This window comes from Acinonyx jubatus, chromosome E2 (genome assembly GCF_027475565.1).
Source record: "Acinonyx jubatus isolate Ajub_Pintada_27869175 chromosome E2, VMU_Ajub_asm_v1.0, whole genome shotgun sequence".
Taxonomy (NCBI): Eukaryota; Metazoa; Chordata; class Mammalia; order Carnivora; family Felidae; genus Acinonyx; species Acinonyx jubatus.
The window spans coordinates 44,034,352-44,050,864 of NC_069396.1; the positions used below are offsets into that span (position 1 = coordinate 44,034,352).

General features: G+C 38.2%; 1 protein-coding gene and 1 long non-coding RNA gene across 9 annotated transcripts in view; one reads left to right on the plus strand and one right to left on the minus strand.

The window, feature by feature from the left end:
• ZNF461 (zinc finger protein 461) overlaps positions 1-16,513 on the plus strand; it is a 41,628-nt gene that overhangs the window by 20,307 nt on the left and 4,808 nt on the right. For 4 of the 8 annotated variants that reach the window (XM_027044766.2, XM_053210236.1, XM_053210237.1 and 1 more), the window contains 2 exons: positions 2,563-2,689; positions 3,524-3,619. The exons of 1 other annotated variant lie outside the window; for it this stretch is intronic. In XM_027044766.2, coding sequence (XP_026900567.1) covers positions 2,563-2,689; positions 3,524-3,619 — 223 coding nt within the window. Of the gene's footprint in view, positions 1-2,541; positions 2,690-3,523; positions 3,620-16,513 lie in introns of all 8 variants that reach the window. 3 more of the 8 variants (XM_053210238.1, XM_015071939.3, XM_053210239.1) reach the window with 1 other exon arrangement.
• Positions 1-16,513, minus strand: part of LOC128313198 (uncharacterized) — a 110,189-nt gene that overhangs the window by 5,432 nt on the left and 88,244 nt on the right. The window lies entirely within an intron of this gene.

The window sequence follows — 16,513 nt, forward strand, 5'->3', positions numbered from 1 at the left end:
GAAACAGGTACTCTCATATATTGCTGGTATCTGAGAAAATCGTCCAGCCACTGTGGAGGGCAAATTTGATAGCATCTACCAAAATTACAAGTGCATTTTCCATTTTGACCTAGCAATCTGATTTCTGAGATTTTCTGTTACAGATATATCTGTGTATATACAAAATGACATTTTTATATAAGTATTCATTGCACTGTTGCTTATTATAGCAAAAGATTAGAAACAACCAACTGTCCATTTATAGATGCCTGGTTAAATAAACTATGATAAATACAAAAAAACGGGTGATAAGTACCTATAGGAAAATAAGGAAACCATTAACCTTAGAATTCAAAAATCAAATACAGAACAATGTATATATTATAGTATGTTACCTTTTGTGTAAAAGTGTGAAAAATAATACATACATATGTATTTATAATTGCTTAAAAACTTTGCAAAGACATACCAAAAAAACTTATAAAATTGCTCATCTATAGCGGTTAGGAGGTGGGAGACAATGGAAAGGAAAGGGTTGGGAATAAGACCTCTGAATGTTTATCTTTTTTGTTGTTGTTGTTCTGAACCATTTAAGAAAGGAAAATAAAATATAAAAATGAAAACCTGTCATTAAGGTTGGTTATTTTCTCTAGTCATGTTTGGCTACATAGATACAGTGACAGAGTAAGAAGAGAGTTAGATTTATGTAGGATTCAGGCTTTGCTAAGCAAGTATGAAAAGGAAGTTCATCTTAGCAGTCATTATGAAGTTAGATGATTAGTTGAACATAGAATTTAAGTTGGGTAAGAAGAGAAGAGGTATGAGTGGGGTGAGTGACAATGTAAAGGTGACCAGAGATTGCACTCTAACAGCACAGAACCTACTTGGAATTTCCTCTCCCTCTTTCTCTGCCCGTCCCCTGTTCATGCACGCATGTTGTCTCTGTCTTTCTCTCAAAAGAAATTAAATAATTTAAAAAAAAGGCGGGGCGCCTAGCTAGGTGGCTCAGTCGATTAAGCGTCCGACCTTGGCACAGGTCATGATCCCGTCATTGGTGAGTTTGAGCCCCACATTGGACTTTCTGCTGTCAGTGCAGAGCCTGCTTTGGATCCTCTGTCTCCCTCTCTCTCTCTGCCCCTCCCCTGCTTTCTCTCCCTAAAATAAAATAAAACATTAAAAAATAATAATAAAGGTGACCAGAGAGAAGGACACTGATATTTTGGAGATGTTGCAGTTACTAGGGTAGTGACCTGAAGAGTAAACTAGAGTGGAAGGCAAGATCATTGGAGAGGAGGTGAGAGAATTGGGAGGCCAGGTTAATAGTTGGAATACTTATATAGATATTTGAAATTACTGAGAATTAATATAGGAGTAGTATTGGAGATAGTGGCACTGAGCCAGGAGCTAAAATTCCTAGGGGGGAAAAAGCCGGATGTCAGCTAATCACTATAATAAGTAGAAATAATGCATGTATAGTCTGATAAAATGACGACATTAGATTTTAGAGAAGGAGGGACAGTTGTTGGCACCAGCACTGAGGAGCAGAGAGGACAATGTGAGATTGAGAGCAGAGTAAGACTGTAGGAGAAAAACCAGCCACCCAGCTAAGATGTCCTCACCGGAAGTGCTGTTGTCAGGGAAAAATGGTTAATTGAATCACACATGAGAAATCTTCGAATTTTTCCACAATTTTTACTTTTTCAAATCTACATTATAGGAATTGGTGTAGGTTCTCACTGGATAGGGAGACATTTTTATATTCTAGCTTCAGAAGTCATTTCTGCTATACTTTAAGTTGAGTAAGTTAACTTGTTTTCTCAGGATCCGGTTCAAGGGCAGAAACATAGTTCCTATACAAGTGGTGTGGGGGCATGTCCAGATTACACTGAAGAAGAGCATATGGGATGGGAAATGTTGTTCTATCTATCCTTGGAAAATACAAGCTATACTAGATATTTACTAAAGAATTTGCCTGAAAAGTAAAAAATGCTTATGACATGATATCATAATAATGAAGAAAAATCTTCAAGTCCTTTTCCTCAAGATGGAGGTGTTCATGACACATCTGGAAAGATTAAAAAATTTCCAGCTATTTAACTTAGTTGGGAACCTCTACTTATTTTTTAAATTTCTAGATGACTAACAGTTTTCCACCCTGTGTAAGGGATGTGTCTGCAGAAACTGAATTTTTAAGAACCTGTAGGCACTCCACGTTAGTCCCACTAAACCCTTTTTTAGTTTATTTTTGAGAGAGAGATCATGAGCAGGGGAGGGACAGAGAGGGGCGGGGCAGAAGATCCAAAGCGGTTCTGTGCTGACAGCAGAGAGCCCAATGAGGGGGCTTGAACACATGAACTGTGAGATCATGATGACCTGAGCTGAAGTTAGACGCTTGACCGACTAGAGCCCCCAGGTGCCCTGAATCCCTTTTTGACACGTTACAAGCTTCCAACCTTTGCCTATATACTCACTATCCACTATATACACTACTCCTGTCTTGCATGTTTTCTTTTAGCACCTCTCCTTCCTTTTGAAAAATATTTCTTATAATTTCAAAAATAGTACTGTGATTTGTCATTTTAGGGGTTGGTGATGTTCAAAGATGTGGCTATAGATGTCTCTCAGGAGGAATGGGAATGCCTGAACCCTACGCAGAGGAGTTTGTACAAAGATGTGATGTTGGAGAACTATAGCAACTTGGTTTCACTGGGTAAAATTATCTGCCTCTTATAATTTAGAATGTGTTTCTTGGTTTCTTGTTTTCTGCTTTCTTTCCCATGCATTTTAGGGCTACTTTTCAAATAACTAGGTGACTTTTCTCTTTGCAGAGGAATGAGCACACCTAGATAGAGGTGCACATTCATTTTCCCTTCTCCCCATCCTTACACCTTCCTCTGGTACTTACAATTGACATTCTTCCTTGATAATTAAAGAACAGAATTGGAATTCTGTACCAGGAAAGCTTATGCTTAATTATTTAATATTAACTTAATATTAATTATTAATTAGTTCAGTGGTCAAAGACACCACTTCATCTTTTGTTTTCATTTGCACTGTACTAAACCTGCAGGTGCCCTAGCATAGGTTAAAACTAAATAGCTTTCCCAATTAATGTAGCAATGGGCTGCATCAAGAAGTATCACTTACTATTTAGTGCTCAAATGAACACTTCCATTTCCTACAACTAATGTGCTGTCTTTTAAACAATTTGCATTTGGGAGTTACAGTCTAAGAACTTTTCACATAGCATTGAAAATATCTGAAATAAGGATACTCAGGAAGCTGTTTTCTTTTTTTTTTTCCTCATAGCAAAGTAGGGACAGAAATCTTACCTAATTTAAGCAGCATTTTATCACCTATTTATTTGTGTTTTTTTTAAATCTTGAGTTTACCTAAATATGAGTGTTTAATTTTTTCTTTTTTCTTCTGTAGAGTTTATCAAGTGCCATGTTGTGCTATAGTTTATTTATTTTGATCAGTTCTGAATCATAGTATTTGGGTACTTTGATTTCCACTTCATCTCCATTTCTTTTCTTATACCCAGGGCTTTCTATTTCTAAGCCGGCTGTGATCTCTTCATTAGAGCAAGGGAAGGAGCCCTGGATGGTTGTGAGGGAAGTGACAGGAGAACAGTGCCCAGGTGAGTGAGCAATGATCAGGAAGCAGGAAGCTGTTCCAAGGAGTAGGCCAAGTGGTCAGAATGTTACGCTGGGAAAGTGATTTTAGACACATTAGGGAAAATCTGATTTCAAAACTAATTACAGGGGCACCTGGGTGGCTCAGTCGGTTAAGCGTCCGACTTCGGCTCAGGTCATGATCTCGCGGTCGTGGGTTCGAGCCCCGTGTCGGGCTCTGTGCTGACAGCTCAGAGCCTGGAGCCTGTTTCCGATTCTGCGTCTCCCTCTTTCTCTGATCCTCCCCTGTTCATGCTCTCTCTCTCTCTGTCTCAAAAATAAATAAATGTTAAAAAAAATTTTTAAAAACCCTAATTACAGCATTATGTAAACAAACAGTGTAGTAGTACTGGCATAAAGACAGACATATAGATCAGTGGAATAGAATAGAAAGTCTGGAAATAAACCCTCAGCTATACGACCAGATGATTTCAGACAAGGGTACCAAGACCATTCAGTGGGGGAAAGGACTGTATCATTACCAAATGGTGTAGGGAAAACTGGATATCTGCGTGCCAAAGAATAAAGTTGGATCCATACCTTATACCATATATAAAAATTAACTCAAAATGGATCAAAGAACTAAATGTAAGACCCAAAACTAGAAGAGAACTTAGGGAAAAAGTTTCATGACATTGGATTTGGCAGTGATTTCTGGGATATGACACCAAGCAAGGTATAGATAACCAAATCAAAAATAGATAACTGGGAGTACACCAGACTTAAAAACTTCTATTCATTAAAGGACACAATCAATAGAGTGTTTATTAATTTTTAAAAATGCCTGTGAGTTGCTTTACTGGGTGACAAGAATACCTTTTTTTATGTGTTAACAGTAGTGGATCAAGAACTATGTTCTAATGTTATAGTAGGAAAAATTAAGATTGATTAGAAATTGGTAAAGTTAAAGAAAATTGCATTGAGGAAGTAGAGATGGCAGAGGGATGACTGGGAAGGAAGGAGGTCATCTAGGAAAGTGTAGGGTCCTGGGGGCCAAGGGCAGGTCCATTCTACACATTAGAGGTCTTTGATGATATCTGCGATTCAGTATTAATGCTCCAGAAGTGTGAGAGAGTATATTTCTCTTGTTTTAAGCCACATCAGCTTTGTTCTTTGTTATATCAGCTCTAAGAAACTAATATGGAGGGAATCATAGAAAAATGATACCTACTCTCCTAAATGTTTTGTTTTCCTTTAAAGTGTCATTCTTCTATCAGTTTTTGATGCCTGGCCATGCCTTTTTTTGGTATGACCAGTGACTGTTGTATCCTAGACATTTTAGTTATTATGTTAAGAGAGTCTTTTTTCTTTTAATTTTTTTAACCTTTATTTATTTTTGAGAGAGAAGATAGCGCAAGCAGGGGAGGAACAGAGAGAGGAGACACAGGATCCAAAGCAGGCTCCAGGCTCCGAGCTGTCAGCATAGAGCCCAACGTGGGGCTCGAACTCACAAATCACGAGATCATGACCTGAACCAAAGTTGGATGCTTAACCGACTGAGCTACCCAGTCACCCCAAGAGAGTCTTGAGTCTACTTAAATCTATTGAAATCTCCTATGTTAGCAGGAAGTCTTGCTGTTAGGTTTAGTGCATAGATCTGGCCTACTTTTGTAGTCTTTACAGCTTAGTAAAGCTGTACAGCTTAATTTTAGCTGTACAGCTTAGTTTTCAGAGCCCTTTCAATACTATTCTGATATGCTTTATATTCTGGTACTGCTGGGACTCCTGCTCAATGGTGATATCTGCAGAGACAGAAAGCTACTGTGGATCCCCAGTGTAGCTGGGCTACCTTGTGTGGGATGAGGGAGGCAGAAGCCATTGAGATACATTGAGCTTCACTGAGATACAGAAGCCACTGGGCATGGATTTCCTTATGTCACTGGGCAGAGGACACAGGGAGATGCAACACTCTGCTAATAGTACCTTTCTGGGTGAATCAGTCTGTCAGCCAGTGCCCTGGTTGTGAAGTGGGAGCTTGTACATCAAGAGACTTTCTCTTGCTGCTGTTAGTGGTAGATCGGTCACTGAGAATTCTTGCCGCTTCTGCAGCCAGCTGATGAAACTGTTGCTAGGATCTAGGTTGTGGAGCAAGTGCAAGGAATCCCACTAAGTCTGTTGGGCTTCCCTGCTCTTGGTCTTTTGGCTAGATAGAGTAGCTTTCTCTAGGTGTGTGTATGCGCACGCACACCTGTTATTGGTTGCAGGCCTGCTGTCCAGTGCCCATTATGGTGGTATATGAGAGATAAAAAGAAAACCCAGGGAAAAACCTCCTGGGATGATCGTAAAATAAGAGGATCCTAAGCTCACCTTGTCCCACAGATACACCTAGGTAATACCCATATCAGTGTGAATAACCTAGAGAATGACCTGAAGACTGCCAAAACAGACTGTCCACAGCTAAGTGTAGGGAAGCCACCACATTGAAAAGGATGGGAAGGGCGAAGATGTGGGCAGGAGCTAAACTGACCTGCAAGACTGACTGCTGGAGGGAGGGACACCACAGGCAATGACAAGGAAGAGGAGCAGACCCCACCCTAGGCATCCCGGGCATGGGAGACCCACAGTGGGAAGATGAATCCCCATAATATTTGGCTTTGAAAGCCAGAGGGGCTTAACTTCACAAGTTCTTAAATCAGTGGCACCTAACACCTGGAACTTTAAAAATTCAGCAGGCTCAACTCTGGGAGAGCAAGGACAGTGATAGGAAACTGAATCCCCACCCTTAAAGAGACAGCATAACAAACAGCCCTGGTGAGATATAGCATAGAAGCAGCAATTTGAAAAACACCTTGGATACATAGGAGGATTTATTTGCTAATCTCAGAATGTGTGTTAGAGGGGCAGGGACCTGCGGGAGACTTCTCCAAGAACAAAAGAGCTGGTGGGCACCGTTTCCCTCCCTGACTCCCAGCAGAGATACTTGCAAGAACCAGCACAGTATGCACACTCTCCACCTACTTTGCCAAGGACAGTATGCCCAGTCCCTTGCTAACAGTGGACTTGCCCTCAGCTGTTCTCTAGAGTAGCTACAGGTCCTCTTCCACTGCAGACCAGTGCAAACCTTGCTCACACTGCATGCCTTCCCACATGTTCTCCTATGGATCTTGCCCCTCCAACCTGGCCTGGCAGGAGTTCTCCAAAGTGGGGCCACAAGCGTGACTGTGTAAGTGCCTCCAACAGGGGCCAGCACCACTTCAAAGTGACTCCTGCCCTGGGAATGGGAAGATAACCACACACACACCAGTTCGAACTTGGGCCCAGCAGTGGGTGGGGGACTGACATCTGGTCTGACTGCTGGCCCTGCCCATCAATGAAAGCCTCTCAGGAAATAACACAAAGAGAGTGTCTTGAAGTTTGGTGCTACTGCATCTCTGGCAAACCCTCAAGCCCCAAAGAGCCCCAGACTGGCCCACTAACAACACAGGCACCAAGCTCTGCTCAGAACAAAGCCCACTAACAACACAGGCGCCAAGATCTGCTCAGAACAGGCAAAGAGAACCTTTGCAGATGACTAGACTGGAGGTAAATGTGGCTCAGCTACAGCAATAGGGTACATGTGACACACATAGGAGACACCCCTAACGTGCCAGATTCTGGTAAACTGAGGATACTACACTGAGGGAACAACAGGACCTCGTTATAAGGCCACCACTTTCTGGCACCTAGGTGGCTCAGTCAGTTAAGTGTCTGACTCTTGATTTTGGCTTAGGCCATGATCTCATAGGTTCATGAATTCAAGCCCTGCACTGGACTGTGTGCTGGCAGCGTGGAGCCTGCTTGGGATTCTCTCTCTCTTTCTCTCCCCATCCTCTGCTCGTGTTCTCTCTCTTTCAAAATGAATGAACATTAAAAAAAATAAGCCCCCACTTTCAAGAGGAGACATGGCTGACTTTCCTAACACATAGAAACAGACACAGAGAGCTAGGGGAATATGTCCCAGTTAAAAGAACAGGACAAAAATCACAGCAAGAGACATGAGTGAAATGGAGGACAAAAATCACAGCAAGAGACATGAGTGAAATGGAGATAAGTAATACGCTTGATAGAGAATTTAAAGTAATGGTCATAGGGGCGCTTGGGTGGCTCAGTCGTTTGAGCATTCGACTTCAGCTCAGGTCATAATCTCACTGTTCTGGAGTTCAAGCCCCAAGTCGGGCTCTGTGCTGACAGCTCAGAGCCTGGAGCCTGTTTCAGATTCTGTCTCTCCCCCTCTGTCTCTGCCCCTCCCCCGCTCATGTTCTGTCTCTCTCAAAAATAAACATTAAAATTTTTTTTGAAGTAATGGTCATAAAGATAATCACTGGACTTGTGAAAAGAGTGGATGGAGGAACTCAGACCCTCAATAAAGAGATAGAAAACATTTAAAAAGAACCAATCAGAGATGAAGAACTCAACTTAGATTAATAATACACTACATAGAATAAATAGTAGACTAGAGGAAGCAGAAGAATGGATCAATGACCTGGAGGACAGAATAATGGAAAGCAATTAAGCTGAACAGGAGAAAGAAAAAAGAATAATAAAAAATGAAAATAGATTAAGGGAACTCAGTAATACCGTCAAGCATAATAATATTCACATTGTAGGGATCCCAGAAGAAGAGAGGATAAAAGGAGAAAATGTATCTGAGGAGAAAATAGCTGATTTCAACATAGACAACAAAGTTGTAGTAACCAAAACATTATGGTCCTGACACAAAATTAGACACATAGATCAATGGAACAGAATAGAAGATCCAGACATAAACCCACAATTATATGGTCAATTTATCTAGGACAAAGGAAGCACACATACCCAATGAGAAAAAGACCATCTCTGCAACAAACGGTGTTGGGAAAACTGGACAGCTACATGCAAAAGAATGAAACTGGACTGCTTTCTTACATCATACACATGAATAAATTCAAAATGGGTTAAAGACCTAAAAATGAGACCTGAAACCATAAAAATCCTAGAAGAGAACACAGGCAGTAATTTCTCTGACATTGGCCATGGCAGCATTTTTCTAGATATGTCACCTGATGCAAGAGAAATAAACTATTGGGACTTCATCAAAGTAAAAAGCTTCTACACAGCAAAGGAAACAATCAACAAAACTAAAAGACAATCTACTGAAATTTGCAAATGACATATCCAGTAAAGGGCTAGTATCCAAAATAGGTAAAGAACTAATAGAACTCAACACCCAAAACCAAATTATCCAATTAAAAATTGGGAAGAAGACATGAATAGACATTTCTTCAAAAAAGACATACAGATGGCCAACAAACACTTGAAAAGATGTTCACCGTTACTGATCATCAGGGAAATGCAATTCAAAACCACAATGAGATTGATACCACCTCACATCTATCAGAATGGCTAAAATCTAAAACAAGAAAAAAGTGTTAGGATTTGGAGACAAAGGAACCCTCCTGGTGGGAGTGCACACTGGTACAGCCACTGTGGAAAGCAGTATGAAATTTCCTCAAAAAATTAGAAATAGAATTCCCATATGATCCAGTAATTACACTACTGGGTGTTTACACAAGGAATATGAAAACACTAATATGAAAAGATATATGTACATATATGCAATATGTATATTGCAGCATTATTTACAATAGCCAGGATATGGAAGCAAACCAAGTGTCCATCAATAGATGAATTGATGAAGATGTGGTGTATATATACTATGGAATATTACTCAGCCACAAAAAAGAATGAGATCTTGCCAGTTGCAACAACATGGATAGATCTAGAGGGTATAATGCTAAATGAAATAGAGAAAAACAAATACATGATTGCATTCATATGTGGAGTTTGAGAAACAAAACAAAGAAAAAAAGATCCAAAAAACACTCTTAAATACAGAGAACAAACTGATGGTTACCAGAGGGGAGGTGAGAGGGAGGATGGCTGAAATAGGTGAAGGGGATTAATCGTACACTTAATTGTGATGAGCAGTGAGTGATATATAGAATTGTTGAATCCCTGTATTGTACACTTAAAACAAATTTAACATTCTGTGTTAATTTTAGTGGATTTAAAAAATAAACAGGAAAAAAACAAAAAAGAAAACCCAGAGAACTCACCATGTGGTAGTTCCTCAAGGCCAGAGAATCCAAATCAATAAACCTTCTTCCTTTCAGCTCTCAGAATTATTTTATTGTTGTGTGATAGTTAATTTCTAGGGTTTTTAGTTTTATTTAAGGGAGAGGCAGAAAAAGAGTGAGTCTACACTATCTTTGTAATTGAGATTTTAAATCTTTTCAGAATGAACTTTAGAATATGCATTTTCTGTGATATTTGCTTTGATTTCTTTAAGGAGGTGGGAGATCATAAAGACAGTGTGTATGTGGAGTACTTCTGGATTTTTTTTTCTTTTTTTAAGTGTATTAGAGAGCATGGGGCAGGGGCAAAGACAGAGGAAGAGAGAGAATCCCAAGCAGGCTCCATGCTGTCAGCACAGAGCCCTTTGCAGGGCTTGATCCTATGAACCATGGGATCATGACTTGAGCTGAAATCACAAGTCTGATCCTTAACTGATTGAGCCACTCAGGCATCCTTGAAGTACTTCATTTTTACTTTGCCACCACCACCACCACCAATCTTTTTCTAGTAGCATGTTTGTTTGTATTTTTTTGCTTTTTCTTAAATAATTGTCATTGTGTGGTCTCCAAAACAACTTAGTGAAACAACCAGTTTTTATATTCACTTCATCTATTGGTATCAACAGGGAGGAGAACAAATAAAGCTGACTTCTGGCAGGCATACACCTTGGCTGTTGTGATCATCTTGGATCTTGGATAAGCTTTATAGTTTTTCCTTTAATTTGTAGGTCTTTAATCCATTTAGAGTTTGTTTATTTATGGTGTATGGTAGGGGACCAGAGTAATTTTCTTTATATCTATAGCTAGTTCTAATATCATTTATTAAATTATTCTTTCATCATTGATCTGTAATTCTTCCTATGTGAGTCTGCCTCTGGTCTTTCTATGGGTCAAGTGCTGTGTAAATACCACATTGTCTTAATTTTTAAGTCTTTATGATGTCTTTATCATAGGTAGGATAAATGCTCTGACTTTGTTCTTTAGTAGTATTTTGGCTGTTAAACTTTGTTTTTCCAAATATGTTTTTGAATCAGTTTTTCAAGCTCCTCAAGCAACATCGTAGGGGTTTTATTAGATTCGTATTGAATCTCTCTGTTTTCCAGGTCTCTGTTTTCTCTTACTTGATTTCAGCTATCCTAGTCTCCTTGCTGTTTCTCTAATAAGCCAAGGTAACTTTCGTTTTATGGACTTGCTATATTCTCTGCATGGATTGCTCTTTCCCCAGATAGCCATCACTGTCTTCTCTCCTACAGTTTTTTTTTCCCCTTCAAATGTCACTGAAGTAAGGCTTTTCTGACTACTATAAAATTACACCCCACTTCCATTATTTGGAACTATATCTCTTTCCTTCTTAATGTATTTTTCTGTAGCCTTTTTTTTTTCTATCTGACACATTGATTCATTTAGTAATCATTTATTGGATATTATTCTACTAGAATGTAACTCTATGAGGGGATGGCTTTCCTTCTGTAATGATGTCCCCATTTTCACTTGTCATGTTGGTTATTTGTACTCTCTTTTATAAGATAGAAATTTATTTTAAATTAATTTTAGACTTAAGAGATGCAAGAATAGCAAAAGAGCTCCCATATGCCATTCACCTAGATTCACCACTTGTTAATATTTTGCCATAGTTGCTTTATTATTTCATTTCTGTTAAGTCTCATTACCCTGAATAGTTAAGCTTATCTTTTCTGAGAATGAAGATATTCTCTTACATTTCATAAATTCAGGAAATTTTACATTGATGCAAACTATTACCTCATATATTGTCTGTATTCATATTCACTAATTATCCCAATATTGTTTTGTTCACTTGATTTGGGATTTCACATTACATTTCTCTTCACTTTAATCTGAAAAGTTCCTCAACCTTTCTTTGTATTTCATGACATTGGTACTTTTGAAGAACATGGACCAGTTTATAGAATGTCCTTCCCCTTATTGAATTCAGGTTATACATTCTTGGCACAATTATTGCATTAGTGGTATATCCTTCTCAGTGTATCATTAAGGAGGCATATAATGTCGTTCTGTCCCATTGTTGGTGACGTTAGCTTTGATCACTTGGTTTGGCTGGTGTTTGCCACATTTCTCCACTGTATTTTTTTTTTTTTTTTTTTTTTGTAGTACACATGTAATCTGTAAGGAAGATAGTCTATTTTTCTTGATCAGTCTTGCTGGAATCCTCTCTATTTTATATTTGTTTTTGTTTCATTTATTCTGCTCCATCTTTATTTTTTCCTTTATTCTACTTTTGGGGGTTTTAGTTTGCGATTCTTCTTCTAGCCTCTTGAGATACATGTTTAGATGATTCATTTATTTTTATTTTTTCAGGGACTTTTTATTTATTTATTTGCTTATTTATTTGTCTGTCACCTATCTGCTTATCTTTTTATTTACTTTCAGAGAACCCACTGTTAAATCTTCACCAGCACACCACTGCCCCTGGGGTTGCAGGATGTGGGTGGTTCATTTTAATGATTTCTTTTTTCTATTTGCATTTAAGGCCATAAGTTTGCTGCTACATACAGCTTTAGTTGTACCCTACAAATTTTTATCAGAGGGATAGATAGAAAACAGAGAATATAGAACCTTATAGATCATTATAAGGATCTTTTTTTCCTAAATGTCATGGGAAACTATTAAAGGGATTTGAAAGCAAAAGTTATATGAAATCATTTAGATATGTTGTGCTTAGTGGAACAAGAAAGTAAGCAGGTGACCAATTTGAGAGCGACTGCAGTAGTAAAATAGTAGTAGCTCAGACTGTGATAGAAATGATAGTAATAACTGATCAGAAGTTATTATACATATTAAAGAATAAGTTGACCATGCTTGCTAATGGATTGTAAGTTTGATAAGAATTAAAGAAGTAGGCCTTTGGCTTAACGTATTGGTAAAAAAGGTGGTTGCATTTACTGAGTTTAAGCTAGTGTGATGCAAAAAGGGAGAATTGAAAGTTCTCTCTGGACAAGTTATGATTGAAACCCTTATTACATAGTATTTGAAGATTTCAAGTAGGCAGTTAGATTAATGTGGAACTCAGGGATAAGATAAAAGCTAGAAGTATATACAAAAGAACACATAAAATAAAAAGTTAACCTATGGAATAGGAGAAAACATTTATAAATCGTATATCTGACAAGGGGTTAATATTCAGAATGTATAAAGAAATTCTACAACTCAACATCAAAGAAACCGAACAACTCAATTAAAAAAGGGGGAAAGGATTTTAATAGACATTTCTTCAAAGAAGATAAACAAATGGCCTGCAAACAGTATGTGAAACAGTATGATCGTTCCTCAAAAAAAAAAATCAAAAATAGAATTACTAAATGATCCAGCAATTCCACTTCTGGATATATAACCAACAGAATTGAAAACAGCAGCTTTCAATAATTCAGAAATCATTCATTTTAATCATTCATTTTAATGATTTCTTTTTAACGAATGATTTCAATGCTTCATATTGTGTCTCCCTCCCTCTCTCTTTGCCCCTCCCCCACTTATGCTTTTTTATTTGTATACCCATGTTTTTAGCAGCATTATGTACAATAGCCAAAGGTTGGAAGCAGCCTAGGTGTTCATCAACAGATGAGTGGATCAACAAAGTGTGTGTGTGTGTGTGTGTGTGTGTGTGTGTGTGTACACACATATATAATGTAATGTTATTCAGCCTTAAAAGGGAAGTATTCTGACACACACTACAACATGGATTAGCATGTTGAGGACATTATGCTAAGTGAAATAAACCAGTCACAAAAAGATACTGTATGATTTCACTGATATGTAGTATCCAGAGTAATCAAATCCATAGAAACAGAAGTAGAATGGCGGGTGCCAGGAACTGGGGGAGGAAAGGGTGGAGAGGAGTTATTAGTAAGCTCAGAGTTTCAGTTCTGCAAGTTGAAAAAGTTCTGGAGATTGGTTGTACAAAAATGTGAACATACTTAACACTACTGAATTATGTACTTAAAAATAGTTAAGATGTTAAATTTTATGTTACGTGTATTTTGCCACAATCAAAATTTTAGAGTTATAGGGCCACCTGGATGGCTCAATCGGTTGAGTGACCAACTTTGGCTCAGGTCATGATCTCACGGTTTGTGGGTTTGAGCCCTACATCGAGCTCGCTGCTGTCAGCATGAAGCCCTCTTCAGATCCTCTGTCCCCCTCTCTCTGCCCCTCCCCTACTTGTGCTCTCAAAGATAAATTAAAGAATTTTTTTTAATCTAGAGTTATAAATTTAAGACTTAGGAGTATAGGACTAGAATTTAAGCCAGACCTGTTACAGGGAAAGAGTATATAGATTGATGGCTAGCCAGAGCCTGGGTTCTGGGACATTCTGATAGTTAGAGGGCAGGTAGTAAATGCATTAAGGGGAACTGAATACAAAGAGAAAGGTAGGAAGATAACTAGGAGAATATGGTATATAGGAAGCTGAGGGATTGATCATTTGTGTCAAATACTGCTAATGAGTCAAGTAGAGTGATGACTAGCACTAGAGCACTGATTTTGACAAAGAGATTTTGTTAGTGACTTTAGCTAGAAATTTTTCAACATAATTATGGGAGTTGAGATATTTATTGGAGTGGATTACAGAGAAAGGTAGGCAGTACTGTCTTTTCAGTAAATGGTGCTGAGCCAATTGGATAAATATATGAAAAACTAGGCTTCTAGGGGCACCTGGGTGGCTTAGTCAGTTAAGCATTCGATTTTGGCTCAGATCATGGTCTCATGGCTCATGAGTTTGAGCCCTGCGTCAGGCACTGTGCTGACAGCTCAGAGCCTGGAGCCTGCTTCATACTCTGTGTCTCCCTCCCTCTCTCTTTGCCCCTCCCCCACTCGTGCTCTGTCTCTCCCTCAAAAATAAACGTTAAAAAATTTTTTTTAAATAAAAAAACAACAGCAACAAAGAAACTAGGCATCTTGATTCCTATCTCACATCATAAAATGTAATGTAGGTAGATTATAGATCTACATATGAAAAGTAAAATAGCAAAAGCTTCTAGAATACAGTATTTTTCATGACCTTGGGATTAGACTGCCTTAAAATTAAGAACTTCTGTACATCAAAACATACTATTAAGAGAGTGAAAGTGCCAGCCCCAGAGTGTGAGAAGATATTTGCAATATGTTGGTTGTATTCAGATTATATTAAGAATTCCTACAAAGAAAACAATACAACCCAGAAACAACTCAAGTGACCCTTGACTGATGAATGGATAAGCAATATATGGTATATCTATACAATGGAATATTGGCCATAAAAAAGGAATGAAGTACTGGTTGATCCTTGAAAACATTACACAGAGTGAAAAAAGACCCAAAAGGTCACATATTGTATGATTCCATTTGTATGAAATGTCAGAATAGATTCATAGAGACACAAAGCAGATTAGTGGTTGCCAAAGGCTGGGAAGAATAGGGGAATAGAAAATGACCATGGGCATGGGGTTCTTCTTGGCATGATGAGAGTTTTCCAGAATTAGTGATCTGATGGTTATACAACATTGAGAATGTATTAAAAGTTACTGAATTGTATACTTCAAAATGGTGAAACTGGTAGATTTTATGTTATATGAATTTTAACACACACACACACACACAGTCAGTAAAAATGGACAAAAGACCTGAGTTGGCATTTATTAAAAGAGATATCCAATTGGCCAATAAACATATGAAAAAGTGCTCAACCTCACAAGTCATCAGGGAAATTGCAAATTAAACCACAATGCAGTATCATGACATATCTGCCAGGATGCCTGAATATAAGATTGACAATAACAAGTGTTGGGGAGGATGTGAGGAACTGGAACTCTTTTCCAGTTAGATGGGAAAATGAGGAAACTATTGGATAATGTCAACTAAAGCTGAACAAATGCATATTCTGTGTGCAACAATTTCACTCATAAATGTATACATCTAGCAGAAAGGAGTCCTATTTCCACCAAAAGAAATGTACAAGAATGTTCATAGCAGTACTGATCATAATAACCAACAATTGAAAGCAACCCATATGTCCATCATTAGGAAAATGAAAAAATAAATTGTGTTAGAATAGAATGCTTTATATAGCTGTCAGTCTTAAGCTTTTTCTTCTGAAACAGCCTCTGAAAAGCTCTAAGATAGGAAAGACTTTGGAATGTCCTAATCGTTGAAAGGAGATTAATGTTGTAGTACATGGATAAAAGGAAAAAGGACTCAAAATGAGGTCTTCTAAGTAGGCAGAGGCCCTGTGTTCTCATGGAAAAAAATTGGATTTTTAAATTTCAGTTCAATAGGAAGCTACATTAGTTTGGTTATAGGTTTGGCTACATGTGACAGAGACTCAAAAATAATAATGGCTTAGACCATATGGGTTAATTTTCTTTTGCATTAAAGTCCAGGCTGGAGGGGAAGCTCTGCTCTGCAAAACCATCATGTGACATGACACCACATCCACAGTGGAGACTAAGGAAATGGGAGAATAGAGGATATAGGACATGGGCCAGCTGGCTGTTAAAGTTTCAGAAGCTACTATTTGATACTTATGCTTTTTTTTTTTTTTTTTTTTTTTAAGGCAGAATCCAGTTACATGGCATATTCTTCTGCAAAAGAGCCTGGGAAATGCAGTGTTTATATTGGGCAACCTTGTTCTCAACTAAAAACCATTGGTTCAATCCATATATAAAAGGGGAATAATAGACATTTGGGGACAATCAGCAGTCTCCATCTCATAATCCCTTGGCCTGGTGGAAAGTGTTAAACATACACTCTTGTAGA